This window comes from Vanellus vanellus, assembly GCF_965231255.1.
Source record: "Vanellus vanellus genome assembly, chromosome: 24".
NCBI lineage: Eukaryota > Metazoa > Chordata > Aves > Charadriiformes > Charadriidae > Vanellus > Vanellus vanellus.
The window spans coordinates 2,055,459-2,082,199 of NC_138929.1; the positions used below are offsets into that span (position 1 = coordinate 2,055,459).

At 64.7% G+C, this 26,741-nt stretch overlaps 2 protein-coding genes across 2 annotated transcripts in view; one reads left to right on the forward strand and one right to left on the reverse strand.

The window, feature by feature from the left end:
* The window catches only part of RPL19 (ribosomal protein L19), a 389,457-nt gene that overhangs the window by 315,826 nt on the left and 46,890 nt on the right, over positions 1-26,741 (reverse strand). The window lies entirely within an intron of this gene.
* SRCIN1 (SRC kinase signaling inhibitor 1) overlaps positions 8,436-26,741 on the forward strand; it is a gene marked incomplete at its 3' end in the record, with an annotated part of 46,632 nt that continues 28,326 nt past the window's right edge. The window contains exons 1-2 of the mRNA XM_082494791.1: positions 8,436-8,711; positions 21,790-21,813. Of these exons, the coding sequence (XP_082350917.1) occupies positions 8,451-8,711; positions 21,790-21,813 (285 nt within the window). The 5' untranslated portion in view covers positions 8,436-8,450. The remainder of the gene's footprint in view (positions 8,712-21,789; positions 21,814-26,741) is intronic.

Sequence of the window (26,741 nt, forward strand, 5' to 3'; positions counted from 1 at the left end):
TGGAGGGTCCGACTGACACACACACACACACACACACACACCCCCGCCGCCGGACCGCGCCGCACCACCATGGCGGTGGCCTTGCTCTGTTAAGTGACTTCCTTTAGTGTCTCGTTAGAGGAAGAAACGGTCCTATCGGGAACTGATTTTTGATCCTGGTGTGAGTCCCCTCCGGCTCACCCTCCTCCTCCTCCTCTCGGCCAGCCCCCCCTCGCCCCTCCCCACGCCTCTGCCCTCGTGCTCTGCTCGCAGAGGTGAGGCCAAGGCATGAAGCCGAACCCGATCGCGGGCTCGGGTGAGGTCCCACCTCCACGCCAGCAAACCCGTGCGGCCGCAGGTTGTGGGTGAAGGCTGGAGCCGGACCCCCCCGCTCCCGGGGCGGGGGGGGGCAGCCACTCTCCCGAGCTTTCCCCATTGCTCCAACCCCGGAGCAGCGTGTGGACGTGCGTCGTCTTTGCCCTTCGCTGCATCTAAAGGTGCTTTTGGTTTTTTTTTCCGTCCAACTGGACCCAGTTCTCCCTCGCAGCCGGCCCCCCACCATCACCCCCTCCATGTCCCCTCTCCGCCCACGCAGCGCCTCTCCCCCCCTCTGCTCCGCGCTAAGAGGAACCATCGATTCGGTGTCTTGAGGGGGCGGCTGATGGCTTTCCTGATGGCTGATAGATTGGAATCGATTCCCGGAGCAATTTGCCTGAACCAGCTCAGGGCAGCGGTGCCCGGGACGCGGCTTCGCAGGAGCGCCGTGGGGGCGGCTGCGCCTCTGGGGCTTTTCGGAGCTGCAGCACTGGTCGGTACTGGGAATCCTCCATCGGGAAGGGGGACCTGTGGGGCAGGGGGTTCTCGGAGCAGCACGAATTCACCTGCCTGCAGGGGAAGGGGGGATGGAGGCGGCAGCTTTGCGGGTGGCGAGGGGGGGGCTCCGGGGGTCCCAGGTCCTGGCGCCGCTTTGGGCTCATGCCGAAGGCGTCTCCCCCCAGGCTGAGCGCGAGGGGGGGACCCGGCTTCGCGGGGAGACTTGGCTGCGCTCCGCCGCCCGCCTGCGGGTGAGTCAGTGCCCCGCGTCCACGCGCGCCCTGCACGGAGGCAGACGCTGCGCTCCCCCCTCTCTCGGCGCGGTGGTGGGAGTCAGCGGGCGCCGCCAAGACGCGGGGAAAACTCCGGGTCCTTTCGGGAGATGCTAAATACCCACCCAGCCAAGGCACCGCGCGGGGCAGGCAGCCGGCACGTGGCTTTGCCGGTGCTTTTCCCCTGCTCCGACGCCGGGTTCAACCCCCTCACGTCTCAGCATCCCCGCCTGCAGCCGGACTCCTGCGCTCTGGGGCACAGCCTTTCCTCCCCCGGCCCCGTGCCTCAGTTTCCCTCTCCCGTCCTGGGCCAAGGGGGATCCCCAGGACGTGGCTGGCGCCGCCTGGGCTAATCCCATCCCAGTTGCCGGACCGCCGGCTGCGCCGCCTCGAATGGCTGCTGCCGCGTGGGTGGGAGACGAGCCCACAATGTGGCTTGTGTTTGTGCTGTGAAGAGCCTGGCCCCTTCCACCCTCTCCTCGCCTTTATTTTTATCCGGCGTCCCCGAGCTGCCGGCGTCTCCCCAGCCACCGCGCCGCCCCCGCCAGCTGAGGATGCGGCCCCTTGCCAGGGCACGCGGGGCTCCTTTCTCCTCCGGTCCCCAGCGGGGACGGCTCTGCCCCGGGCAGGGATGCGCTCCATGCGCAGAGGATGCCGCCGGCTTCGGCCTCCTGCCAAAGGTCGGGGAGGAAGCTGATGGTGGGGGAAAGATTTGCCCCGGCTCTGCCGGCTGTGAACCATCCTTCCCACGCCGCCTTGCCCTCCCTCCGGCTTGTTTTCCCTTGCCCGAGTGAGGGCAGCGCCTTTCTGCCTCCCGCTGCGGCGGGGATCGATGCTTCCCACCGCCGGGGGGGTCGGGATGGGTGGGGAGAGACCCTCGCTCGGATGCTGTCCTTCTCGCAGGGCGATGGGGACGTTCCCGCTTACCGGCCACGTGACCGGTCACGCAAGGCTCATCCGCTTACCATCCCCCCCGTTGCGTTGCCCGCACAGCCCTCCCCACCGGCTCTTCCCCTTCAGCATCGCAGCCGCCCCCCGGCCCACACGGCCACCTGCCAGGTAGCCACCGTGGGAAAGAGCTGGGGACACGGGGCTGCCTCAGCGCTGTCCCCTCCGGTCCCTGCCCGCCTGCCAGGGGGCGTTTGGGTGAGGGGAGGGATGGCTCCCAGCTTGGAGCTGGCAGGAGGTCCTGGGGAGATGCTGAGCTGAGGGGACAGTGCGAGGAAGAGGACGGACAGGGGCTTTTTCAGCGGGATGCTCACGCTTAGGGGACAGGCAGCACGGTGGCAGGAGCTCTGCCTGCAAAAGCGACCCACCGGGGAGCTGCAGGCGGAGGTGGGCAAGGCTGGAGGAGCTCCTCGGGGTGTCGGGTCCCCCTTCCCCGGGTGAGAGCACGGGGACCAGCCTGGCTCGCGCGCCCCGGCTCGGAGGAGGGATGCGGGGATGCTGCTCTGGGCAGGCGGGTGCTGGTCCTGACGCTGAGCACGAAGCGAGCGGCCGGGCGCGCTGGCCCTGCCCTTGGCACCGCCGTCCACGGGAGCGAGGAGGTGAACTCGTCTCCCGTCTCCATGTGCGCGCGTGGGTGTGATGACACCCGGCGAGGTGGGAAGTAGCTGCTGCTTTTTACAGGGCTGGCCAGATGGGATTTCTCCTTCGGTTTGGCTTTTGACAATGACATGGGAATTTATCCGGTTGTTTCTCTGCTTCCAAAGTAAAAGAGCTGCTTGTCAGGGCAGTGTCGCGGAGAGATGCCAGCTGGACTGCCCCGAGCTCCAACTGGGGAGCAACCAGTGCGCACCAGCACCTTGCACGGCTTCAGATGGGCTCCTCGTCCCCGCGCCGCTCCAGTGGCATCGGCCGGGCTGGTGCCAGCGGGGTGCAGGCAGCATCCGGGGCACGTGGCGGCTGGGGACAGGCAGGGCCATGTCCGCAGGGTCACATCCGGACTGCCACCGCCTGCGGGCACCGTGCCCCTGCCCGCCTTCGAGGAGCCCGGCGGCATCCTGGCCGCGGCGCCCATGGCGCTGGGCCGTGGGGTCTGCGCGAACCCGGCTGGGAAGTTCCCGATGAAACGGTCGGCGGGTGGTGTTTTATTTTCCCCGGTTCCGCTTGAATTTGGGAGGGAAAGGCACGGCGGGGAGCGCGCTGCCTGTTGCCGAGCCCGGGCTGAGCCGCAGCGCGGTGCTGTGCGCAGGGACCCTCGGGGATGGGGAGAAGAGATGGGAGAGCTGCATCCCCCTCCTCCCGGGCGTGGGGGGGGCTTGTCCCGGGATGGATGTTAGCGGTCCCTCACGGGCGGCCTTGGCATCACCCGGCTTTTCCCAGGCGGTTCGGCGCCGGGTCTCCATCAGCCTCCTCCGGGAGCAGGAGGATGGTGGGGAAGGTTCAGCTCAGCCCCCCCTCAGTTTTCACTCCCCTCATTGCTCGCCCGGTGCTCTGCGAGGCGCGGGATGCTCTGGGATGGACCCCGGGACTCTCCCGCTGCCGGCATCCCCACGGGACAGGGATACCCACAGCCCATGGGGTTGGCCCCAAGCGGGGACACGTTTCCCCGCGGGTTGACCTGGATGGGGCACATCTGGCCGTGTAAAGCACCAGCGAAGGTTGGAGCCCTTCAGCACACGGTGGTGGTGTGGGCGAAGGGCGCTTGTGTCCCCCCCCGGCGTGTCGGCTGCTTTGTCGCCGCTGCCGGGCACGGCCTCGGTAGGAGAACACCGGCGGCTGTGCGTCTCCCAGTGCTTCCTTGGCTGTGTTTGCCGACCCCGTCGTGGGGGTGAGATGGCAGCCTGGGGCAGGTCCCGGGGGGGAGCACTTGACCGCCGTGTCCCCATCCCAAAACGCGTGCAAACGGAGCGTGGCTGAGCCAGGGAGAGGGACCCGCGGGCAGCGATGCCTCTGAAGGGCTCCTCAGCCCAGCAGGTCCCGGCTCAGGCGGGGGAGGGTATTTCTGGGGTTCCCCCCGCCCCGAGGTGGGCCGTTCAGCACAAGAAGCGTTAAGAGCAGCCGGAGGCGTGCAGGCTCCCCCCATCCATCCATCCATCCATCCATCCATCCATCCATCCATCCCAGCCATCGCTCCCGCCTCCCCGCCGGCCCGGCAGCGGCGTGGCAGGGAAGGGGTTAGTGCCGAGCGGGGCCGTGGGCGCTGGGCAGCCTCCTCGGGCGCTGTGCAGGCAGCGGGTTGGCAGCGCGGCAGCCGCAGCCTTCGGGAGGATGGCGAGCGCATCCCGCTCTTCCCGCTGCCTTTAATGGCCGGGTGCGGGGGAGCCGCATCGCTCCGAGGGGCTTCTATTCTTTCGCCTCCCTCTCTCCCCAAATGCACTCTCTCCTTCCCCTCCCCTCGCCCCTTTTTGTACAATTGCTTTCTTGGATGATTTTTCATGCTCCGCTAACTGCCGTTGCTTTCACGGCCCGTGTGAGCCTCGCTGCCTCACGAAGATTTATGAAACTGCAGTAATAAACTGTGTTTGAAAGATCCTCTTTATGATAAACCCCCGCCGAGCTGCCGGCGGGGGGGACCGGAGCGGACCGTGCTGCCGACCCTGCGGCCGCTCTGACCCGGCGCAGCTCTCACGGAGCAGCGCCCGCGGCACGGGGCAGGTTTTTGGGGGGTTCTCCCACCCCCGTCTCCCGGCGAGGGAGCAGGGAGCCGGCGGAGAGCTGCTGCTCAGCCTGCAAAGCACCGCTCCTGCAGAGCATCACCCAAAGCCCGGGCGGGCTCCGGTGCCTCTGGTGCCCCCCATCTCCCGGGAAGGAGGCGATGGCCGCATCCTGCTAGGAGCCCGGGGCTGCGGCCCCGGCACGGGTGACACCGCTGCTGGCAGGTAAGGCGGATGGATGGATGAATCGGCAACGGGAGCCGCGCTCGCTTAACCCCCCGATGCTCAGAGAGGGGCTCGCCAGGATTTACCGTGGGATTTTGGCTGTGGTGGGAGCCCTGCGCCCGGCCAAGGAGCCACCTTCAGCCCCCGCAGACCCGGGAGCCGCCTGCCCCGTCCCTCCGAAGCAGTTTGCCGGCCACCGTGGAAGCCGTCCTGTGCCCGCGGGTAAGCGATGGGGTGGTCCCCGTGGGAGGGGACGCGTCCCGGTGGGACACCCTGCTTGGCTGGGCTGGGGCAGTGCCGAGATGGGGACACTGGGTGGGCTCCGGCCACCGGCTCGCCCACCCCGCTGACCTACTTGGAAGCAGCCCCGGGATGGACTATCCGGGGATCTGCCGGTGCCGTCGGCGGCAGCGGGGCAGCCCGTGCGTGGGGACCGCTGCTCCAGCATCCGTGCGTGGTCCTGGTATGAGAGGAAGAGAAAGGACTCGGTGGGGGGATTTCGGGTGGCAGGATGCGATTATCCCCTTGGGGTGAGGCCAGGGGGGAGGATTAACACCCTCTTTCCGTGCATAGCACCAGGGCAGAATGACCGCGGGTGGCTTAAAGTCCCTTTCTGAGGGAGCCCCCGTACCCCGGCTGTTGGCTGTTCCCTTCTCGGATGCTCTCTGCCCTCTCCAGGAGGGGGTCTGGAGAAGGTGCTCCGTGTGGGGACAGGTACACCCGTGTCTGCCGCGGCGTTTCCTCCTCTCCCCTTGGTGGGGTTGACGGATGACGGGGTCCGTGGTGCCGGGGCTGCCCCCCCCCCCGGTTTGCTCCGGAGCCCGGTGAGGGATGGGGCAGCGGATGCGGTGCGGGAGGGGGGGTGTGCAAGAGCCCCCGAGAGCACCCAGCTTTGCTCCGGCCCCTCTGCAGATTGTGCCGGGCTTTGCAAACCGTCCTTTTTAGTAGTCGGCGGAGAGACAGCGAGCTGGCGCGTTCCGCTCCCGGAGCATGTAATTAGGGAGCGGGGAGCTGCATGCTGATGCACAGCTCAGCAAGAGGAGGAGGAAGAGGCTGGGAAGGAGCCAGGGCTGCTGAACCCGGGGCCGGTGGAAGCACCGGAGAGGCGGCTGCGGGGATCCAGCCCCTCTCGCACCCCCTGAGCCCCCATCCCTGCGCCTTCCTCCGGCTCAGCCCTCCTTGCTGCCTCTCCCCCCGGCCAGGGGCTTTCGGGGCGCCCCCTCACCCCGGTTTGCAGCCGTCCTGGGTTCGCTGTTCCCGTGGGACGCCGCAATGATGCTGGGAGTCCCGGCGACACTCAGGATCCGGCACTGCAGAGGGGTGGGTTTGGTGGGAACGGGCCATGCCGGGCGCCGTGCCCGCACCGGTGGGGGTGTGTGTGTGCCCGGGGGTCCCACTCCCCCTCTCCTCCACCCTGGAGCTGAGAGCTCCAAGGATGCGCCCAGGCACCGCCAATGCCGGGGCTGGGCTGGGGGCTGGGTGCCGGGTGCGGCCCCCCCAGCGCGTCCCTGCTGCTTTGCCATCGTGTAGCGACCGGCCAAGGGCAGGGAGGAGTTTTCTGCCTGGTAGCGGCAAACCCGGGGCGAGAAGCGCGCGTTACGGGGGGCTGTTAGGTGAGAGGAGCGGTGGGAAGGCGGCTCCCGGGGCTCAGCGCGGTGGTACCGGAGAAACTGCTCCGTTTGCGTCTCCCGTCGGTGACGGTGTTTCGCAGAGGGTCCTCAGCCGGTGGTGCCCGGGGACTCCGGGACGATGGGCTCAGCCCCGCACCGTGCTGCCTTCTCCTCGGCCAGCTGAAGGACCGAGGTGGCTCCTCTGACATCTCTCCTGTGCCGCTTTCCCCGGGGGATGTCGGGGCGTTCCGCACGTGGCAGACGCGCCGCCGCGACCTGTGCAGCGGTGACACGGGGACCCGGCTGACGGGGGCTGGGGAGGGACCGGGAGCTTCACCTCTCGCTCAAATTCTACCGCCGTCTTCTGGGTAGGGGGGTGACGCTCCCCCTGGCCGAGGTCACGCTTGGTGATGGAGCCGCGCGGGAAGGGAGCTGGAGCGGTCGGTTTTTGGAGGAGGAAAAGGGGGGATCGAGCTTTTGGGGGGGGTAAGGGTGTCCCCGCGGCATTTGCTGAGAGCGCTGTGCCCCCGCCTGGCTCATGGCAAATCCCTCGTATGACCTTGAGCGGAGGAGTTATGTCCGTAGCGCACGCTGGAGTCCTGTCTCACATTAATAACACAATCGGTTGTTATAAAGCTAATACGTTGGGCTGATAAATAATTAAGGGAAAAGGAAAAAACCCTCTACGGTTTGCTTAAGAGGAGCTTGGGAAGGAAGGGAGGGGGGAACGAAAAAGGACAAGGAGGGAGATGAATAATGGATCAAGGTTAAACGGTGAGCGAAAAAGGAAAGCCTTAACGCGGTGGCTCCCTGCAACACGCATGCTGCAGGTTGCCAAACTAGTTAGCGGTGGCAAAGACAGCCCGTGGGCTCGGTGCGGGCACGGCGGCGGCGGCCGGGACCAGCCCAGGGCTGTGTGACGTGGGCTCAGGCGGCTCGAGACCCCCCAAAGTGGCTTTTCGGGGTGGGGGGCAATGCCGGGGGGGCTGCTCGGCAGCGGGCATGGGGCCGGGGGGCCGCGGGGTGGCCTCGTCCCGCAGCCACCAAGGAGGTGCCAGGCGCTGGCAGCGTGCGGGGGCTTCCGGGCGTTCACCACCGCTGGCGTTGTACGCGCTCGGCACAACTTCCCTGGAAATTAAAACCACAACCGATGTGCGGCTGATGAATTATTGGCAAAGGGACGAGTCCCCTTGTGCCTCGCCGCACGCGCGCCCCCCCTGCCCGCCCCCCTGCCCGCTCTGCCCGCCGGGATGGGGTGAGCTGGGAGAGGGCTGGGACGGGGCAGAGCATCCCCGCGGTGCCCGGCGGCGGTGCCGGGGTTGGTGCCGGTGGGCTGAGCAGCCCCTGGGAGCAGCGGCTGCGGGATGGGGGGCTGCCCCTCCGTCGGGGGGGTGGGGGGTGTCCGGCAGGGCAGGGGGGGTCCTGAGAGTGCAGCACCGACGGGCAGACAGGAGCCTCCCCCCAGCCTGGCCCCCATTTCATTTTCTTTTTGGTTTGTCCGTGTGTCCGTGTCCCCCTGTGTGTCTGTGCCCCGGGGCGGTGCCCGGCTCCCGTGTCTTGTCTGTGCCATTTTCAACACTGTCCCGTTCATGTTTCGGGTCAGAACACCCTGGTCCCGGTGGCATCCCGGCCCCTCCATCCCCCCTGCTGCCCCCTGCCCCATCCATCTCCCGCCGTCGCCAGCCCCGTGCCCGGCCGCGGGGACACCGCTGCCACCTCAGGGGGACAAACCCCGACCCCCCCAACCCGCTGGTGGTATCCCTTGAAGGGACGGCCCTGCTCCCAGCTAGGCTCAGCTACCACTTCTAGCGTAAAAAACCCCTCCCCGCCCCCAAATCTCAGCACCCCACCTCTGCCCCATAGCAGTGGGGCTGCCCCGGGGCCGGCCCTGACCCCGCTCTGCTCTCCCCCCCCCCCCTCTCCGTGCAGATCCCGAGAGGACGAGCACCCACATGATCTCGGCGGACGATGCCGAGTACCCGCGGGAATACCGGACCTTGGGCAACGGCACCCGGCGCTTCTCCAACGTAGGGCTGGTGCACACCTCGGAGCGCCGGCACACCGTCATCGCCGCCCAGAGCCTGGAGGCCCTCACCGGCCTCCAGAAGTCGGAGATGGAGCGCAAGCGGGACGCCTTCATGGACCACCTGAAGAACAAGTACCCCCAGCACGCCCTGGCGCTGCGGGGGCAGCAGGAACGCATGCGGGACCAGGTAAGGGGGCGTCTTCTCGGGGTAAGGGGGGGTGCGGGGACCCCATCTCACCCTTTGGGGATGCCCAGAGGAGAAGGGGCTCACCGGGGGCTTGGATGGTGCACGAAATGGGTGGCTGCTTGCCACCCTGGGGGAAAGAATCCCCCTGGTCTGAGGAAGAGCATCCCCCAGGGCTGAGGAGGAGCATCTCCCTGGTCTGAGGAGGAGCATCCCTCAGCCCCAGGGGGGAACGTCCCCAAGGACGGAGGAAGAGCATCCTCCAGGGCTGAGGAAGAGCATCCCTCAGCCCGGGGGCGAAGAATCCCCCGGCCCTGGTGGGGAGCACCCCCCTCTCTCCCTGGCACTGGGGGGGGGGTCCCTGGCGGTTTTACTGTGCCATATGTGTGGCTTCGATCCCGCCGGCATTCGGCGGCCACGGGGAGGAGAGGGCTGTTTCTCTGTGCGGGGAGGGGGGGTGTGATGGCCATGAGGGGCAGCTGACACCCGGATTTGCCCCATGGAGAGGTGACCCCCAGCCCAGGTCTCGGTGGGTTTCGGCTGGGCTGCCCGACCTGCGGGCTCCCCGCCGCGTTACGGACCCCCCCCCCCGGGTTGAGGACATCGGTGCAAAACCGCAGCCAGCCCTGACCCCAGCGGCACAGGCACCGGGATGCGGATGCTCTCTGAGCCGGGGGGGGTTTGGGGCAGCTCCTGGGGTAGATATCTCCCCCCTTCCCCCCCCGGGTGCCCGGCAAGGTGCCCGGGAGGCTGGCGAGCTCGGGGGGGCTGTGGGGCAGGAGAAGCAGAGGCAGCGATGGCCCACGGCGCTGCTGCGCTGTGCGGGACGGGACGCGGACGGGCGAAGGGCAACCGGGGTTTGGTACCCACGTCCACGCGGGGATGTCCCTTGGCTGCCTGTTCCCGGGGGGGCTCAACCCTCCCCCAGGGACGAGCTGGTCCTCGGAGCAGGACAGTGGGTGACACATCTGGGCACCTTTGCTGAAAGCCCCAGGGCTGGGTGGTCCCCGGGGACAACGTCCACCCCAGGGGTGGCCCCCCCGGGGGGGGGTTGGGGAGCCCAGACCGCTCCTCCTGTGGGTCCCAGTGATGCCCCAGCGATGCTGTTGGGGCAGCAAAAAATCCCCCCCCAAAACGGGCACTGTCACGCAGAGGCGGAGGGGGGGGGGGGGAGCGCGCAGCGGGTGGGGGACGCGGCTGGAAAGACATCTTAGATCGTCTCCCACGAGACGCCTCCCCGAGGGACGGAGGCGACGGCTCCCAGATCCGACGCGGCTGGAAAGAAATCCCACTTTTCTAAGGAAAACCGGCGGGGCCCCGGCGTGCCGCCCACGCTGAGCGGCATCGCTGCCAACCCCCCCGGCAGCATCCCCCGGGGAGCACCGGGGGGGGGGTGTCCCCGCTCCGCAGCCCCTCTCCCGCCGTGGTGATGCCAAAATCCTGCCGGGATTGCCGGTGGCCGGCACCGGTCGAGCATCCCAATTTCGGCTCGGGGCGGCGGCTCGGCCATGGCCGTCAGCCCGAGCGGGGCCCACGCCTGCGCTGCCGCGCGCCGGACGGAGCAGTGACATCTCCATCCCCGGAGCCATATTTCTCAGTAAATAATTAGGAATCTTTTCCTTATTATTATAATGATTTAAAGACTTTTTTTTTTTTTTTTTGGTTTGTTTTGGGGTTTTATAAGCGGCGGCTAAAAAAAACGCCCCTCGCGTGGACGCGGGGTCTGATCAGCGTTGGAGGGTTGTTTGGTTTTTTTTTTAAGGTGAAAGAAAGATGATCCGGATTCTGGAATCATCTTCTTTATTTCTGACCCCCCCCTCGCCCGGGGCGGTGGGTGCCTGGGGGCACCGGGGGGGTTCTGGGCAGCTTTTGGCACTGGTCAAACCCAGCCTGGCTTTTTTGGGGTAGGGCAGCAGAGGGGTGTGGGGTGTCCTGTGTGGGGTCCCGCGTTGGGTCCGGTCACCCCCCCCGAGTGGGGGCACAGCTCCATCCATCATCATCACCTATTTGCAACCGGTGGAGGAAGAAAAAAAAAAAAAACCCAACCCATCAAAATTCTATATTTTTTTTCTCCTTTTTTTTTTTTCCCCTTTTTTTTTTGTTTTTTTTTGTTTCTTCATTTTCCCCGCGGGCGGTAAATAATACCGGGGAATAACCGAAACTGGAAACACTGGAAACCCCTCGTGCCAACCTTTAAATGACATTGGGATACAACACCCCGGGCCCGCCTGGAACGTCGGAAACGCGCTTTTGCGCCAAAAGGCTCTGCTCTTTTGGGTTTAGGGTTTTTTTGTTGTTTTTTTTTTGTTTTGTTTTGGTTTTTTTTTAAATTACATATGAGAGAGTACGAAATCAGAGGTGAACAGAACCATTTCACAAACGCCAACATCCCCCCCCAATCCCCCCCAGCCCGGCAGAGCCCGCAGCAAAGCGCCGCTCTACTCCACGCGTAGGAATCGGAAAGCGCCATATTAATGTAAATCATATGTATATATATATAACAGAGCGGGGGGGGGGAGGGGGGGGGCGGGGGGGGGGGGGGAGACAAACCCAAACCAAAACCAGGCAAGGGGGCAGCCAGATAATTTAAAACCCGGGTGGGAAATTTAAAGCCAGGTGATTTAAAACCCCGCGGCGGTGGCCGATGCCAAACGTGCAGAAAGTCGGGAATATTCAGAAAAATGTCAATGGAAGGGTTTCAAGGGGGTGACCCCCTCCCCCCTCCCCGTTTCTCCCTAATTTTTGATATTATTATTTTTTTTTTTAATGGGAAAATTGTTGATTTTTTTTTTTTTTAATTTTTTCCTGCGCGGGGCTCGGAGGGTGCGGAGCACGCGGGGGATTCGGCAGATAAATGAAAAAGCCCAGAAAATAAGGGATTCTGAACGCTGCCTGGCCCGGCAGGCAGGGTGCAGGCAGGGTGCAGGCAGGGGTGCAGGCAGGGGAGCAGGCAGGGTGCAGGCAGGGTGCAGACAGGGGCACAGGCAGGGCGCAGGCAGGGTGCAGGCAGGGGCACAGGCAGGGTGCAGGCAAGGTGCAGGCAGGGGTGCAGGCAGGGTGCAGGCAGGGGCACAGGCAGGGGCGCAGGCAGGGGCACACCCAGTTATTTTGGGTGACTTTTTTTAATTATTTTTAAAATCCCAGTTATTTTTGGTGAAGTTGCGGTTCTGGCACGGTTCGGGGGGCGCGCGGTGATGCCATTCCCCGTAACTGTAGGGAGGGAAAAACACCCCCCAAATCCCACCCCCCCAAAAAAATTCGGGGTGCGGGACCCCGGGGAGCTGCGGGGGGGGTGTGTGTGTGCGCATGTGTGCGTGTGCCTGTGCATGCATGGGGGGGGATCGCACCCCCATTCCCCCCAGCACCCCTTTGCCCCATTGCACCCCCAAATCCCCCCAGCACCCCCCTTCCTCATTGCACCCCCAAATTCCCCCCAGCACCCCCAGTCCCCCCCGCACCCCCTTTCCTGTTGCACCCCTAATTCCCCCCCGCATCCCCTCTTTCCCATTGCACCCCCAAATCCCCCAAATCCCCCCAGCACCCCTTTGCCCCCCAGCACCCCCAATCCCCCCCGCACCCCCTTTCCTGTTGCACCCCCAATTGCCCCCCCGCACCCCCCCTTCTCATTGCACCCCCCATTCCCCCCAGCACCCCTTTGCCCTATTGCACCCCCAATTCCCTCCTGCCCCATTGCACCCCCAAATTCCCCCAGCACCCCAATTCCCCCCCCGCATCCCCTCTTTCCCATTGCACCCCCAAACCCCCCCAGCACCCCAATTTCCCCCCAGCACCCCCCTTCCTCATTGCACCCCCAAATTCCCCCCAGCACCCCCAATCCCCCCTGCACCCCCCTTCCCATTGCACCCCCAATTCCCCCAGCACCCCTAATCCCCCCGCATCCCCTCTTTCCCATTGCACCCCCAAATCCCCCAAATCCCCCCAGCACCCCCAATCCCCCCCAGCACCCCTTTGCCCCACTGCACCCCCAATTCCCTCCTGCCCCATTGCACCCCCAAATTCCCCCCAGCACCCCCAATCCCCCCCACACCCCCTTTCTTGTTGCACCCCCAATTCCCCCCCGCACCCCCCTTCCCATTGCACCCCCAATTCCCCCCAGCACCCCTAATCCCCCCGCATCCCCTCTTTCCCATTGCACCCCCAAATTCCCCCAGCACCCCCAATCCCCCCCAGCACCCCTTTGCCCTATTGCACCCCCAATTCCCTCCTGCCCCATTGCACCCCCAAATCCCCCCAGCACCCCAATTTCCCCCCCGCACCCCCTACCCCATTGCACCCCAATCCCCCCAGCACCCCCCTTCCTCATTGCACCCCCAAATTCCCCCCAGCACCCCCAATCCCCCCCGCACCCCCCTTTCCTGTTGCACCCCCAATTCCCCCCCCGCACCCCCCCTTCTCATTGCACCCCCCAATGCCCCCAGCACCCCTTTGCCCTATTGCACCCCCAAGTCCCTCCTGCCCCATTGCCCCCCCCAAATCCTCCCAGCACCCCCCGCTCCCCCATCCCCTTTACCCCATTACCCCCCCCAAGTCCCGTGGCCCTCCTCCCCCCGTGGCCCCGCCCACCCCCTCGTGGCCCCGCCCACCCCCGGCAGCGCGCTCCCGCGCGCCCCCTCCCGGCGCGGCGCGGGGTAGGGGTGCGGCGCGCGGGGCGGCAGGTGGAGTCGCGGTTGCCATGGCGACCGCGGCCGGTTGAGGGCGGCGCGCGCGGGGCCGGCGGCGGCCGCAGCGGCGGGAGGGGGCGGCTCCGCTCTTCCGCGCCGCGCCGCGCGCAGCCGCCCCGGCCCCGCCCGCCCCGGTCCGTCCTCCTCCTCCCCCCCCCCCCTCCTCCTCCTCCGCCCGGTTCCTCCGCCCCCCCCCCCCCCCCTCCCCGGGGCCGCACCGAGCGGAGCCGAGCGGGGCGCGTCGGCGCTGCGGACCCCGCACCGGGCTCACCTGCCGCAGGTACCGGGGCGAGGGGAGGCCGCGGGGGCGGAGCGGGGCGCACCTTTCCGGGGGGGTGGGGGGGAGTGTGGGGTGTGCGGGTCCGGTGTCGCGGTCCCCCTCTCTACTCCCGTGTCCGCCTCCCCTGTTGTAGTCCTTCGACCTCCCTTTCCCCCGGTGTCCCGGTTCCCCCCCCACCCCCCCCGGTTCCATCCCAGTATCCCCCTCCCCAACATCCCGGTCCCCCACCCCGAAATCCCGATGTCCCCCCTCTGTCCCCCATCACCAACCGATGTCCCCGATCGTCCCCTTCCGTTGCCCGCGGGGCTCAGACCCGGGGGGGGCGGCCCCCCCCCGTGTCCCTCCATCCCCCCCCCCCGTGTCCCTCCGTCTCCCCCGTCCCTCCGTCCCCCCGTCCCCCTCGTGTCCCTCCGTCCCCCGTCTCCCCCCCCCCCCCGTCTCCCCCCCCCCCGTCTCCCCCCCCCCCCGTCCCTCCGTCTCCCCCCCCCCCCGTCCCTCCGTCCCCCCCCCCCCGTGTCCCTCCGTCTCCCCCCCCTCGTGTCCCTCCACCCCCCCCCCCTTTCCCTCCATCCCCCCTGTATTCCCCTTTCCTGGGGGTGTCGTCCCCCCCCGGGCTCGCAGTGGGGAGGGGGTGGCAGCTGTTTGTGGGTGCCATCGTCCCGGCGTTACCCTTTGCTGCAGCAGCTTGGGGGGGGGGGGGGGGCACGACTCACCTTGCACCCCCCCTGCATTTGGGGGTCCCCCTGCCAGCCCCCCCCCTCCCCCCCTTCCCAAAGCAGCCCCACGTTGTCACCCGTGTCCCCGTCCCCCTGCAGGGGACACTGCTCCCCTCTCCCCCTCCCTGGGCTGCGGTGTGGGCAACCGGCGAGGGGCAGATGGTGGCCCCGGGCGGGCAGCATCCCTGCGCCATGCGGGGGCTTGTCTCACCTCCAGCGCGCTTGGCCGAGCATCCTTCCCATGGGGGTCCTCCTGCCACCGCCAGGACCCCCCCCCCCACATCCCCATCCCGGCGGGGGACCGGGTCCTGCACCACGGGAGCCGTGGCTCCGGCTCCGCGAAGGACGGTGGAGCTGGGGACGACGGAGGGATGCCCGTGGCTTTGGCGCGGGGTTGGCATCGTCTTGTTGTCGCGGGGCGCCGGGCCAGGCTGGGGGTGCCCCCCCAGAGGCAGAGACACGGGGTGCCCGGGCGCCCTGCTGTTGCAAAACCAGTGGTGGTGGTGGGGGGGCTGCGGATGCTGCCCGAAGGGAACGGGGCGGCGGGAGAGAGAAGGGGCGCCCGTCGTCGCTCTTCCCGCGGTCTGATCTCGGGGGTCCGGCTCTGGGGTGCGTTGAGAACCGTCGCAAACCGCTGTCATGGTGGCGGAGAGCGCGCCTGGCTGTCGGGGGAGTGACATGAAGGAGCGCGTGTGGCCGTGTCCCTGCGACTGCAGCCACAGCTGTCTCTATTGATTCTCTTCTCTGTCCCCGACGGGGAGCGATTCCTGCCGCACGGAAAGAGACCCGGCCCACGGTTTGGCTGGGAACGGGGGTCCCCGGGAGCCGGGAGTCACGCAGAGGTCTGTGGGTCACCCCATTTCTTGGGCTTTATGCACAGAGCAGAGGGGACGCGCGTCGTGAAGTCCCTGAGAAGCGGGTGATAAATACGGCCACGTTGGTGACAGCGATGGCGTCCCCGGGGGTAGTCCAGCAGGGACGTACCCAGTGCATACCCCTCAGAAATTGGATGCGACTCCATCCCGGCGGTGGGTGGGACGCGCCCGCCGCGCTCCCCTCGGTGTTCCCGGGCTCCCCGCGCTCCCCGGTCCCTCGCCGTGGCTCAGGGGGACGGTGCCGGTGCTGCCGTTGGGGCCACCAGCCTGGAAGGGGTGTACGTCTCCCCGCCTCTCCGGCATACAGGGATGTGACGGCGTGCAGGCATCCATCCATCCATCCATCCATCCATCCATCCATCCATCCATCCGTCCATCCATCCCTGCCCTGCCGAAAGTTTCCTGCTGTTCCTAACCCAAATTCGGTTCCTTCTGCCGGCGGCCTCGGTGGTCCTGGCGTGGATGGCCATGGGCTGCCCCCCCCCAACCCCCCCCCCCGGTGTTGGGGCACTGGGTGGGCGCTGAGCGGGGTGAGAGAATGCCAAAAAGCTGCAACAGCCGCAAAAGCAGCTTTTTCTGTCCTCGCTGGTAACGCAGCCCCGGTGCCGGCAGCGAGGGAGGGGGCGCAGAAGCGCAGGCTGTCCCCCCACCAGCGCCCTCCGCTGCAGCCCGGGGTGCCAGGACCCCCCCGGGGACCCCACGGTGGGATGTAGGGCTGGCGGGGCGGGGGGATGTGCCTGCTGTAACCCCCCCTCCCCCCCCCCGGGGAGATGGTTGCGGTGCCGACACGTTGGCACGTCCTGGAGGTGCGGGGGACCCTGCGGAGGGTCCGGTCCCGCTCGCCCTTGGGGTGGGCTTTCCCAAGGGATGCGCTTCCCTGGAAGCACCTGAGGAGGGGGGGGGGTCACCCCAAAATTGCCGGGGGCCGGACCCTGGTGCTGTCCCCGGCAATGTGCAGCGGGGAGTGGATGGATGCCTGCCTGCCTGCCTGCTGCCTGCTGCCTGCTTGCTGCCTCCTTTACCTTGCCCGTCCCTATTGTGTTGGTCCACCTACGCCGTGCCGTTGCCATGGCGACTCCGCAATCTGATCTGCCCAACTTCTGCCTGGTTTTCCTGCTTTTTTTCCCCACCTTTGGCCCCGCTCCCGCGCCCCAGAGGCTGGAGGCAGACCTTGGCCCCTGCGCTGGGCTGCACGGCCGCTGCCCGCTCCTGCCTGCACGGGGACGGGGCAGTGATGGGGCAGAGACACCACACACCCCCCTCCCCATCATGATGCTCCCCATCATGAGCACCAAAGCCCGGACCCCAGGGGACCTGCGGCACAAGAGGGGTCCCTGACCTTGGACGTGGTGGCCACGGAAGGGACGTTTTGGCACCCGAGCGGGCAGTTGCGCGGCGGATCCTCGGCGGAGCGTTTGTCCTGAGGCATCGCTCGCGGCGGCGGGGCGCACCGCTGTGGGCTCACCTCGTGGCTAATTTGCTTTGTCTCGACATGGGGAAAGGAAAGGGTTTGAGTAAGGGTGGGGAGCGCAAACCTCCCGATGCCCAAGGGCAGCGGTGCTCCGGTATCACCGGGGCCGCCTCGGAGCCGCCGCCGCCGCGTAGGTCAATGCTGTAATCGCTGCTGGAGAGCGGACGAACCTCTCCTGGAGAGAGCGCGCGGTCAGACGGATGGAGGGAGGCAAACTTTGAGCGGTGCGGCCGGGCCAGGGGGTCTGTCGGTGACGCCCGCCATCGCGTCGCTGTGACAGCCTGCGATGGCATCTCTGAGGACATCTCTCCACGGCCACCGGAGCCTCTTTGGGCTGAGGACTGGAGAGAGGTGGAGTAAAACCCAAGCCCCTGCCGGAAGATGCTCGCGCCTGGAGGAGAAGCGGCCGAGCAAGCGCCGCGGTGCCCTTTGCGTGGTGGGGTCTGGGTTGGGTGACACCCCGAGGGCCCTCAGCAGCCCGGGTCCGATGGGAACGACACCCAGCGCTCCCGCATCCCGCCTGGTCTGGCGCCTGGCCTCTCCCGCCTGCTGCCGCGCTCCCGTTTGAGAGGTCCTTTCGCCATAATTGCGAGAACCTCAGATGACGGTATCTGCCACGCACCGCGTCGGCGCCGCGCTTGGCTCTGCCCGGCCGCTGTTTGCATTCGGCGCTCTATCCCGTCACTTCGCTCTTTCCGCTTTAATTCCATTTCTCATGTGCCGAAAAGCATTACAAAACTTTAATAAGGAGAAAGAGATTAAATTCACTTTGCTGTTGTTTTTCAAGGAGATTTTTCTTTGTCAAGACGTTGCGCCGGAGGGGGACTCTATCAGAAACTGGAACTCCTGAAAATGAGTTAATTAAAAAGCCGATGAAACTGCCCGTGTCCCTGCCTTCGGCGGGGCGTGCGGGGGATGCTGCTGCTGCTGCCGCTGCCCGTTTTCGCGGGACACTTTCGGTCCTGCCTTGTTAATCGCTAACGGATTTGTGTTGTAATTGCTAACGAGGGGAAGCCCGCCTTGGCCAAGGCGGTGACTCACTTGGATTTCATGTACCTCCTCGTCTTCTCCTGGGACCATCACAAAGGCTATTTTTTTTTTTTTTTTTAATTTTTTTTTTTTTTAAGACTTCACTACAAAATGTTCTTCTCCACATCCCCCCTGGTTTCCCTCTCCTCTGCAGCGCGTGTGTATGCGGGCGCATCTCTCTGAGCGTTCCCGTCTCCGTGGGTTCCCTCTCGGGAACCTGTGGGCTGCTCACGGGAGCATCTCACCCCCCTGTTTTGCCCTTGCACAGATGTCTGCACTTTCCCCCCCCCCCCCAGTTAGTCCCTGGTTTTGCAGCATCGTGGACATGACTTTCATTGTAATTATAATCTCAGCCTTTGTAATTCTTCCTACCTTCTGCACAGCTCTGCTGCCAGCGCTGAGCCGCCTGTTTTATGGGTTGTAACGAGGGCTGTCGCTTCAAATCCTCCCGCAGACCATTATCTCCCTTTGATGCTTTTGAAGAGCCAGCGATATGTTAATTCTACCTTGGCCCTTCTCCTCTTCCCTCCCCTCGGTACGAATCCACCCTTGCCAGCCCGGCCGCCACCGCCGCCTGCGGGGGGGCTGTCCCCGCTCTGTCCCCCCCCGGCTTTGGGGCGGCTGGTGGGGTGGGAGGTGGCGGCGTTACCCCGGTCCCCCATCGCTGCCGTCCCCATGGGCGCAGCCTGCGCCGGGGGAACGCGTCCTCTTTGCTTTGGGAGGTTTTTGGGGTGGGTGGAGGATGCGGCGCCGGCGGGACGGGCTGTGGGCAAAGCGCCGGCGCAGGGACAGATGGAGCCCCCCGAAAGGGCTGCGGGGTGGTGTCCGTCTCCCGCTGGCTCCAGATTGTCGGCCCCGGAGAGCTCTGCCTCTTGGAAGAGACTGAGCAGCGCAGGCGGCGCAGCCCCCGTCCGGCCCGCAGCCCCCCCCTCCCCTCCCCGCCTCGGCTCGGGGGTCCCGCACCGCTGCCGGCCGAGGGGCTTCTCCGCACGCCGGGACGGGGCAGGGGGTGGGCGCCGTGCTCTGCCCTCCTCTGCGTCACGCTATCCCGCCCCAAGCCCTTCCAGAATATTCTCGATACTCGGGGCGCGGAGGAGCTCGTCGCCGGTGCGATGCGGAGCGGTTGTGTTGCGGCGAGGATGTAATTTATGGACTTTGTGATAAGCCTGTCCAGTCATCCTAAAATAATAAATAAAATACATACGGAGGGCTGGCACGAGATAGGATCAGTAATATCGGGGTCTGAGGGAAATTACTGAGGCTCTTCAACAGCAAAATAAAGAGCATGGAAGGGGGGGGGGGGGGGGGGGGGGGGCAAATAAAAGTCCCAGAAGGAAAAAGTCAGGAGCATCATCTCCTACTACGGACTGGGTCAGGGCCCTTCGGGGACTGGGACAGACTGGTTTGGCCGCAACTCATCCTGGCAGTGCTTGGAGTATTTGGCCGAAATATCCAATCCGTTGTGGAGGCTCATTGCGGCCGTTCAAAGCACAAAGGAGTTTGGAGGGGGAGAGCATCCCCTGGGTGTGGAGGCAGTGTATCCACGTCTCCGGGGACCAGGCGGGGGGGTCTCCGGTCCCCCTTCCTCGCCTGGCCGTGCTGGTGGGGAGAACCAGCTGGAGAGGGAAGGGGATGGAGGGTTCGTTGCTGTGCATTTGGAGTCGGCTGTGATTTATTAAGGGTCGCGCTTTATTAAGGACTTCGCTGGGAAGCAGCGCCCGAGCGTGGCCTCGGGCAGTTTGGGTGAGGGCTGCCGAGCGGGAGCGGAGTTACAAAACTGCTGCCCTTGCGCAGACGAACCGGAGATGTTCCCGAGTGGAGGCAGGGCACGTCAAACCCTTCAGCAGCTGATGCAATCCCGCTCACCTCGCGCGGACGGCCACCGGAGCTGCTGTTTCCCGCGGCTCCTCTAGCCCAGGAGCAGCGCGCGGCCGCAGCAGCCCGAGCTTCTACCCGCGGTCGGATGCTTTGGCAGAACACGTGGCAACGCTGTAATTTGGGCTGTGCGTGGCCGGGCAGGTACCGGTGCCCCCAGCATCTCCCCCCCCCCCCCCCCCGGCATCTTGCCTCCAGAGCTCGGGCTGCAACGAGCTGCGGGTGCAGCTGGCACGTTAATTGCTGCAACGATGGATGGCTTCGCTTAGTACCGAAAGGCATTTTCTCACTTTCAAGCTCCTGGAGTTTTGGAAAAGTGTTAGGCGGCCGGGATAGGTTTGGATCCCGCTGGTTGTTATCTAATAGTGCCTGGTAATCGCGGCTCCGGACTTCTATTTCTGGTCGTGCTTCTGAGTCACGGTGTGCCCTTGGAAAAAGACCTTTGTGCCTTGAGGCTCGTCTGCATGAAAGCACTGCGCTCGTTTGACTTAAATCCCTTCTAAACCAGTTTTGGTTTGGTTGAGGCAGAACTTGGTCTGGGTCTGCCGACGTCTTATGGAATATGAATGCCATCTGCATCTCGGATTGGACCGAGAGCATCCTGCCGACGCGTGGGATGAGTCTGACAAGGGAATTGCTGTTTATACACGGGGTAGACCTCTGTTTGCCTTGTCAGCAGAAGGGTTAATACCCCAGCAGGAAATCTGCGAGCGGATTGTTAAAATCTTTGGATAAATACTCCATGATGGTCTAACGTCATTGCAACTTCTTTCTCTGCTCCCAGAGCGCTGCCACAGGAGGCTCCTCGGCAGCCGCTGGGCATTGCAGGGACTGATGGGGACTAGGAGCTTGGTGCTGGAGCTTGCTTCCTATTATTAATAATAATAATAATAATGATAATAATAATAATAATAATATCATCATCATCCTCCTCTAAGTAACGAATCAGGTTTGCAGCCAGGGTGACTGTGGTGGGGAAATAAAGGCTGGAAAAAAAAAAAAAAAAAGCAAGGCGATGGGCAGTGTGTGAAAGGGGAGAAAAGAGCCGTCAAGAACTTTGGTCCCAATAAAAAGACCGTTGGGACACAAACTGCTCTGCGCCCGTCTCTCCCACCCCACCCGTCGGCTGCACATCACGGTGATATCGTAACGTTTCCCCTTCCAGCGAGGTGCATTCCCACTTCTTGTCACCGCCTCCAACCTCCCTCCCGCCGGGTACCGTCCTGTCTCCCCGAGCAGTCTCCGGGCACTGCGGGAGCGGGGATGCTGCTGCGGGGGTGACAGGGGACCAGCGCCGGGCCGGCACGAAGCGGCTTGCCGTCCTGCTGTGCCGAGTGCACGCCGCTGCTCCGAACTGCTTTGCCTTCGCCCGCGGCGGCGGGGAGCTGGCCTGTCCCCGTCGGGCGGCGCGGTGTGCTGGGGATGCTCTGCGTCCCCGCATTGTCCTCTGAGGAGGCGTTGGGGTCCCGCAGCCCCATCCTGCCCTGGGAGGGGACCCGAGTCTCCAACCCCCGCGCCGCTCCGCTGCCCGACAGCGCGCATGGCAGCGAGCCGCAGCTCCGAGCATCCTCGGGACTTTCGGTGCCATCTCCCGCCGGTGATTATCGGCGGGTGGCTCGGGAGAAGAAAGCTCCCGGGCTCTGCGGCGTGCTGGGCTGTGAGCGATGCCAGCTCCCGTCACTCGCGGTAGCACATCGGGTTGACACCGGTGGAAACGCTGCGGAGAAGCAACGGAGGGAGGCAGCGGGGACAAAGAGGGGGGATTGGAACATCCCTTTAAAAATTAAAATTATTCCACCTTCCAGCACCGACCCCCGGGGCAGCAGCCTGACCGGCACGTGCCGGGACGGTGTGGGCGTACTGGTGACTCCAGGAGTGATGCTGGGCTGCCCTCCCGCTCCCCGCTTCGCTGCCCCGGGCTGCGGGGGGTACCCGCTGCCCTCCCTGCCTGCCCCATCCTGCCTCCCCCGCGCCAGCCCGCAGCCGCATGAAACTTAAGCAACCCGTTGGGAGGGGACTTTAAGCAGAAACGAGAGCAGGTTTAATGTGGCAGCTTAAAGTCGACAATTCTCAAAAGGAAAACACAAAAGTCAAACCAGAATCTTAATGGTATTTTTTGTTTTCTTTTGTTTTGTTGTTTTATTTTCTGTTAGCAACCCAACTACTGGAGCTTTAAGGTCAGTATTTCTGATTTTTTCACGCTTCTGTTTGAATTGCATGCGCTTTGCCACCCTCGCCTCATCTCTGTGTCTGTGTAGGGGGGTGGGAGCCGGGGGGTGGTGGCCGTTGGGTTTTTTTGTGGAGCATTCCTGTGCCAAAGGAGTTTGTTGTCGGCTCAGCGGCAGTTTGAGCTCGTGAGAAGGATCTTATGCTTTTGGGTCGAGTTGTTGTGCGGATACAAACCTGTTCTGTGAGAGGGATGAGTCTGTGTCCCACCCTCGTTTAGACCGCTGCCGCCCCACAGTCGAATCCTGCTGCTTTGCGGTTGTTTCATCGCAGCAGAGGCCCTAATTCTGGGAAAAGGACGGGATTCCTGTCCCGGATGGGCTCAGAAAACCACCTGCGGAGCCCCGTGCGGGTGCCTGCTGCCAGGCAGAGATACAAAGGTTTATCTCTGATTTCCAACCGCCCCCTCCTCGGAGAGCTGCTGCCCCCTCCCGTGGGTGGCGATGCCGAGCGCTGGGACCTGCCCTGCGTCCCATCGCACGGTGCATCCGTCACTTTGCACCGGACCGTTTGCCCAACACGGCATCCCCCTTTGGGCTCCTCATCTCCCTCTGCCCCGCTCCCCTCGTTTCCCCGGAGAGGAGCCCAGGCTGATCCCGTGGTGATGGGCAGGAGATTCGGGGGGACGGGGGATGCCGGGGATGGAGGATGTCAGGGATGGGGGATGCCGGGGACGGGGGATGCCGGGGACGGAGGATGTCAGGGATGGGGGATGCTAGGGATGGAGGATGTCAGGGATGGGGGATGCTGGTTTGCTGCTCCCCAAAACTGGGCTGTGGCAGGAGGTCGTGGCATCGGTGGAGAGTAGAGGAGGACCATGTTTTCCGATGCAAATGCCGTGTCGGATCCCAGAGACCGGCTCAGGTTTGGTGAATCGAGGCACCTCGAGAGCAGACAGCGAAGTTGTGTGTTCGGTTGGTGGAGTTGAGCCCCGCGGGAGGGGAAGGGGCAGCTCTGTCCTGCGTTGGCCATCGCATCTCTGCCTCCATCCTTTGCTCTGTCGCTCGGGCGTCACCGTACCAGCCTGTTCGTTAAGAGGCTGCCGCTGGAGCGGCAGAACGGAGAAAATGTGAGTTTTTGCTTTATTGCGCCGGGACGGTTGTGCTTCAACCCACCTCCTCCAGGCTACGCAACGGGGACGCTGACGGGAGCGTCGCGGCGGCGCCGGGGGTCTGTGCCCGCCCGGCGGTTCCTGCCAGCACCTCGCAAACAGTTGCCCTATTGTCTGCCGGGGCGAAGTACGCATGTCACCGCGGCTCCCCTTCCTCCCTCCTCCTCGCCCAGGGATGCGGTGGCAACACTTCAAGGTCAGGCGTGTTTGCTGGATGACCTTGGCGTGTGTTTGTCCCCGGTGGGTTTGCTCTTCCTGTGGAAACAAAAAAAAAAAAAAAAAAAAAAAAAGAAGAAAAGGCACTCGGCTTGGTCGGCAGCGGAGAGCGGAGGAGTCGTAAAAACGCAGAATGTGTGTGCACTTGTTCCGAGGTTTCATTCTTGAAGTACTCGCGGCGTAAAACGCGGGCGAGCCGCGGCTGCCCGAATGCTCGTCGGCTGCCTGAGCTCTCACCGGCCGGTTTCAGCCACGAGCTCTCGGGGACATTCCTGGGACTGGAGGGGGGGGGGAAGGCGCAAAAGCTTCCTTTTTTTTTTTAATATTTTTATTTTTTCCCCCTCTCCCTTTTTTGTTAGTAGGAAATGAAACGGGGATAAACTTTAGTGGGGTCACCCACCCCAGAGGGGGGTCCTCCTCGGTGGCGCTGGGGGTCAGCAGCCACCGCGGGTGCGTTTTCTATAACCACCTATTTTTTTCCACCCGAGCCTGGAAGCGTTTTGCGTTGGGAGTGGAGCATCTTCCCCGCCTGCATCTGCTGTGGGAATGCGTTACGGGTTAAATGGCCCTCCGCTTCCCGGCCGAGGGAGACCCCCGGCTGCCCGACCCCGCTACCCAGCGGGGCAGGAGCCTGCGGCAGCGGGGGACGGATTGTCACGGGGGGAACCCCGCGGGGCGGCTGATGGTGGCAAGCAGGTGCCGGGGGCTTCCTCGAGGCCACCGCAGCCACCTGCGTCCCCTGGGGTCTTCTGCAGGCTTCGCCTTCAGCTGGGAAAGCCGCCTCCCCCCCCCCCCCCCCAGCTCCTTCCCTGCTCTCTCCCCCAAATTAAAACTTTCCCGACCCTTTATGTTCCCTGTCTGTGTCCCGCTGCTGGGGGGGCAGAGCCAGCCCTGCTCCATCCCTTGGCTAAAGAGAGGGGGGGGAGGGGGGGCTGTGGCCACAACCCCGAGTGATGGGGGACGGAGGGGATGGGATGGTGGGAAGGGCTGTGCCGAATTCCCGGGGAGAGCCGGGGACGCGGTGCGCCGCTGCTGAGGGGCGCCCAGGGCAGGACCTGCCGTCCTCCCGCCCCGGCATCCCCCCTCCGCCTGGGGACAGGCGGTGGCACGCGCTGGACGTGATTTGGGGTTCTCTGGGGGGGGGGCTTTGGGGGAACGGGGGCTGCATTTGTGGGTCTCGGTGCTGGGGACGGGCAGGTGCTGTTGTACGTGTGGCGGCGGCGGTGGAGAGGGGTCCGAGGGACCGCGCTGTCCCCAGCCGTTCGATCCTCCGCGTCCCTTTAGAGTGGATATTTGGAAGAATTTCTTCACTGGACGGGTCATGGGGCATTGGAACGCGTTACCCGGGGCGGTGGGGGAGTCCCCGTCCCTGGAGGGATTTAAGGGTGGTGTAGATATAGCGCTGAGGGACGTGGGGTAGTGGTGGGCTGTCAGTGGTGGGGTAGTGATTGGACTGGATGATCTTACAGGTCTTTTCCAATCGAAGGGATTCTGTGATTCTGTCCCCTCCTGTCCGTGGCTCCTGCCGCAGCCTCTGCCCTGCTGCGTCCTCCTGCCCCGTGCCCCGGCGCAGCCCTGGGGCTTCTGCACTGCCCTCTGGATTGAGCCAACCCCGCTCAGCTCACGAATGTCCCTTCCCGCCAGCTGGGTCGGGCTGTGCGCTCGCAGGGAGCCATCGATCCAGCCGCTCCGTGGCCATCGTCACGCCGCCGCCGGTCCCCGAGTCCCCGGGCAGACGGCCGAGTCCCTCGGCGCGGGGCAGCCTGGTACCCACCCGTCTTTCCATCACCTCAACCGCATCCCGGCTCGCGGCCACCACCCCTGGGGGTTCGGGGTGACTCAAAACCGTGTGGCGGGTGTCAGCCTCTCCTGGGCAGGAGCATCTCGGCACTGTCTGATGGGCAGCGGCTGAGGGACCCGGGGGCGCTCAGCCTGGAGAAGAGGAGGCTGAGGGGGGACCTTCTCGCCCTCTACGGCCCCGTGGAAGGAGGGGGTGGGGAGGTGGGGGCTGAGCTCTTCTCCCTGGTGACAAGCGACAGGATGAGAGGAAATGGGTTCAACTTATGCCGGGGGAGGTTTAGATTGGATATTAGGAAAAAAAATTTTCACTGGAAGGGTTATCAATCCTTGGCAGAGGCTGCCCAGGGAGGGGGTGGATTCCTCATCCCTGGAGGGGTTTAAAAAAAGGGTGGACGTGGTACGTGGGGACGTGGTTTAGAAGTGGCTTTGTCGGGGCAGGTCAATGGTTGGACCTGATGATCTTAAAGGCCCCTTCCAGCCTCAGCGATTCTGTGATTCCCGGTGGTTTGAAGGGCTGGGCGACTCCAGGGACACATCCTTGGCTGTGTCTGGAGGGGGGCAAATCCCTGCCCAGGGATGCGGTGGGGAGGGGGCTCCGCCGCGGAGAGCAGCGGGGCAGTACGGAGGGTTGGGGGCTCCCGCCGGGGGTGGGCTGGCTCCTCGCGCTCGCCGGAGGAGGAACGGGGAGAACCGAAGGCAGAGTCTCCACCAGCTCCTTTGGTGCCGGGGCTTTGAAAGAACATCAAAGGGACTAAAACGTCAACTCGTGGGGGGAAAAAAATGACTGGGATGTGGGAGGGAGAAAGGGGGGGGGGGGGGCGAGCAGGATGCTTTTGTCTTGAAAACGAGTGTCTGGGGCTGTGTCACCCACGTCGTGCCGTAACCGCGCGGCTCCCACGGGCTTCACCGGGCTTTGGGGCTCCGGCTCCGCATCCCCCGGCACGGGGAAGGCTGTGGGGCTCGGGGCTTCCCGGGAACGCTTCGTCTCCCTCGCGGGGAGCCATTTCCATCGCCACCGTTTCCATCCCGCCGGCAGCCCCTTCGCTGAGCCGGTATTTAGAGGCAGGCAGCGGTATTTACTTGTCGGAGACGAGCAAATACCAGGCGGGCTTAGCTCCTGTAATCCCGCCGCTCCTGCACCAGCCCTCCTCCCCGCCGCCTTGGCGTCCGCCGCGCTCCGCGGGGACCGGCGTTCACTGCGTAATATTTTCTCGCTCGCCGGAGGATAGGCGGTGGGATGTAGCCGGGAGGGGAGGGCAGCTTCCCCCTTGCTCTCCGCTTTTTGGGGTGTTTGCTGGTTTTCTGACCTGTGCACTGCTCTGCAGTGCTCATTTGTCTGTCGATTCTGGGTGTTGGCGCGATTTATTATCGCGGCGGGGATGAGAGCAGCGTCCTTAGTGTAGGAACGGGGAAACTGAGGCACGGTGGGACGAGGTGACATGCCTGAGAGTCCCCAGGGGAGGTGCATCGGCACAACCCGCAGCAGCGTCTGGGCCGATATCCCGGATTTGGGGCTGTTTACCTACAGCTGTTGCAGCTCAAGTTGAGGGTTTTTTGGTATTTTTTTTTTTTTTTATTGCGCTTCAACCCATCCCCTCCGAGCCGTTCTCCCCAGAGGCACCCGCAAGTGTTAAGCAGAATGCGGCCCCCCTCCCCCCCCCTATACAGCTGTTAAAGCAAATCACGCCTCAAATACCACAGAGCTGAGCCTTGTCACCTGCCACTGTGAAGTCCCCGTCACTAATGCTGCTA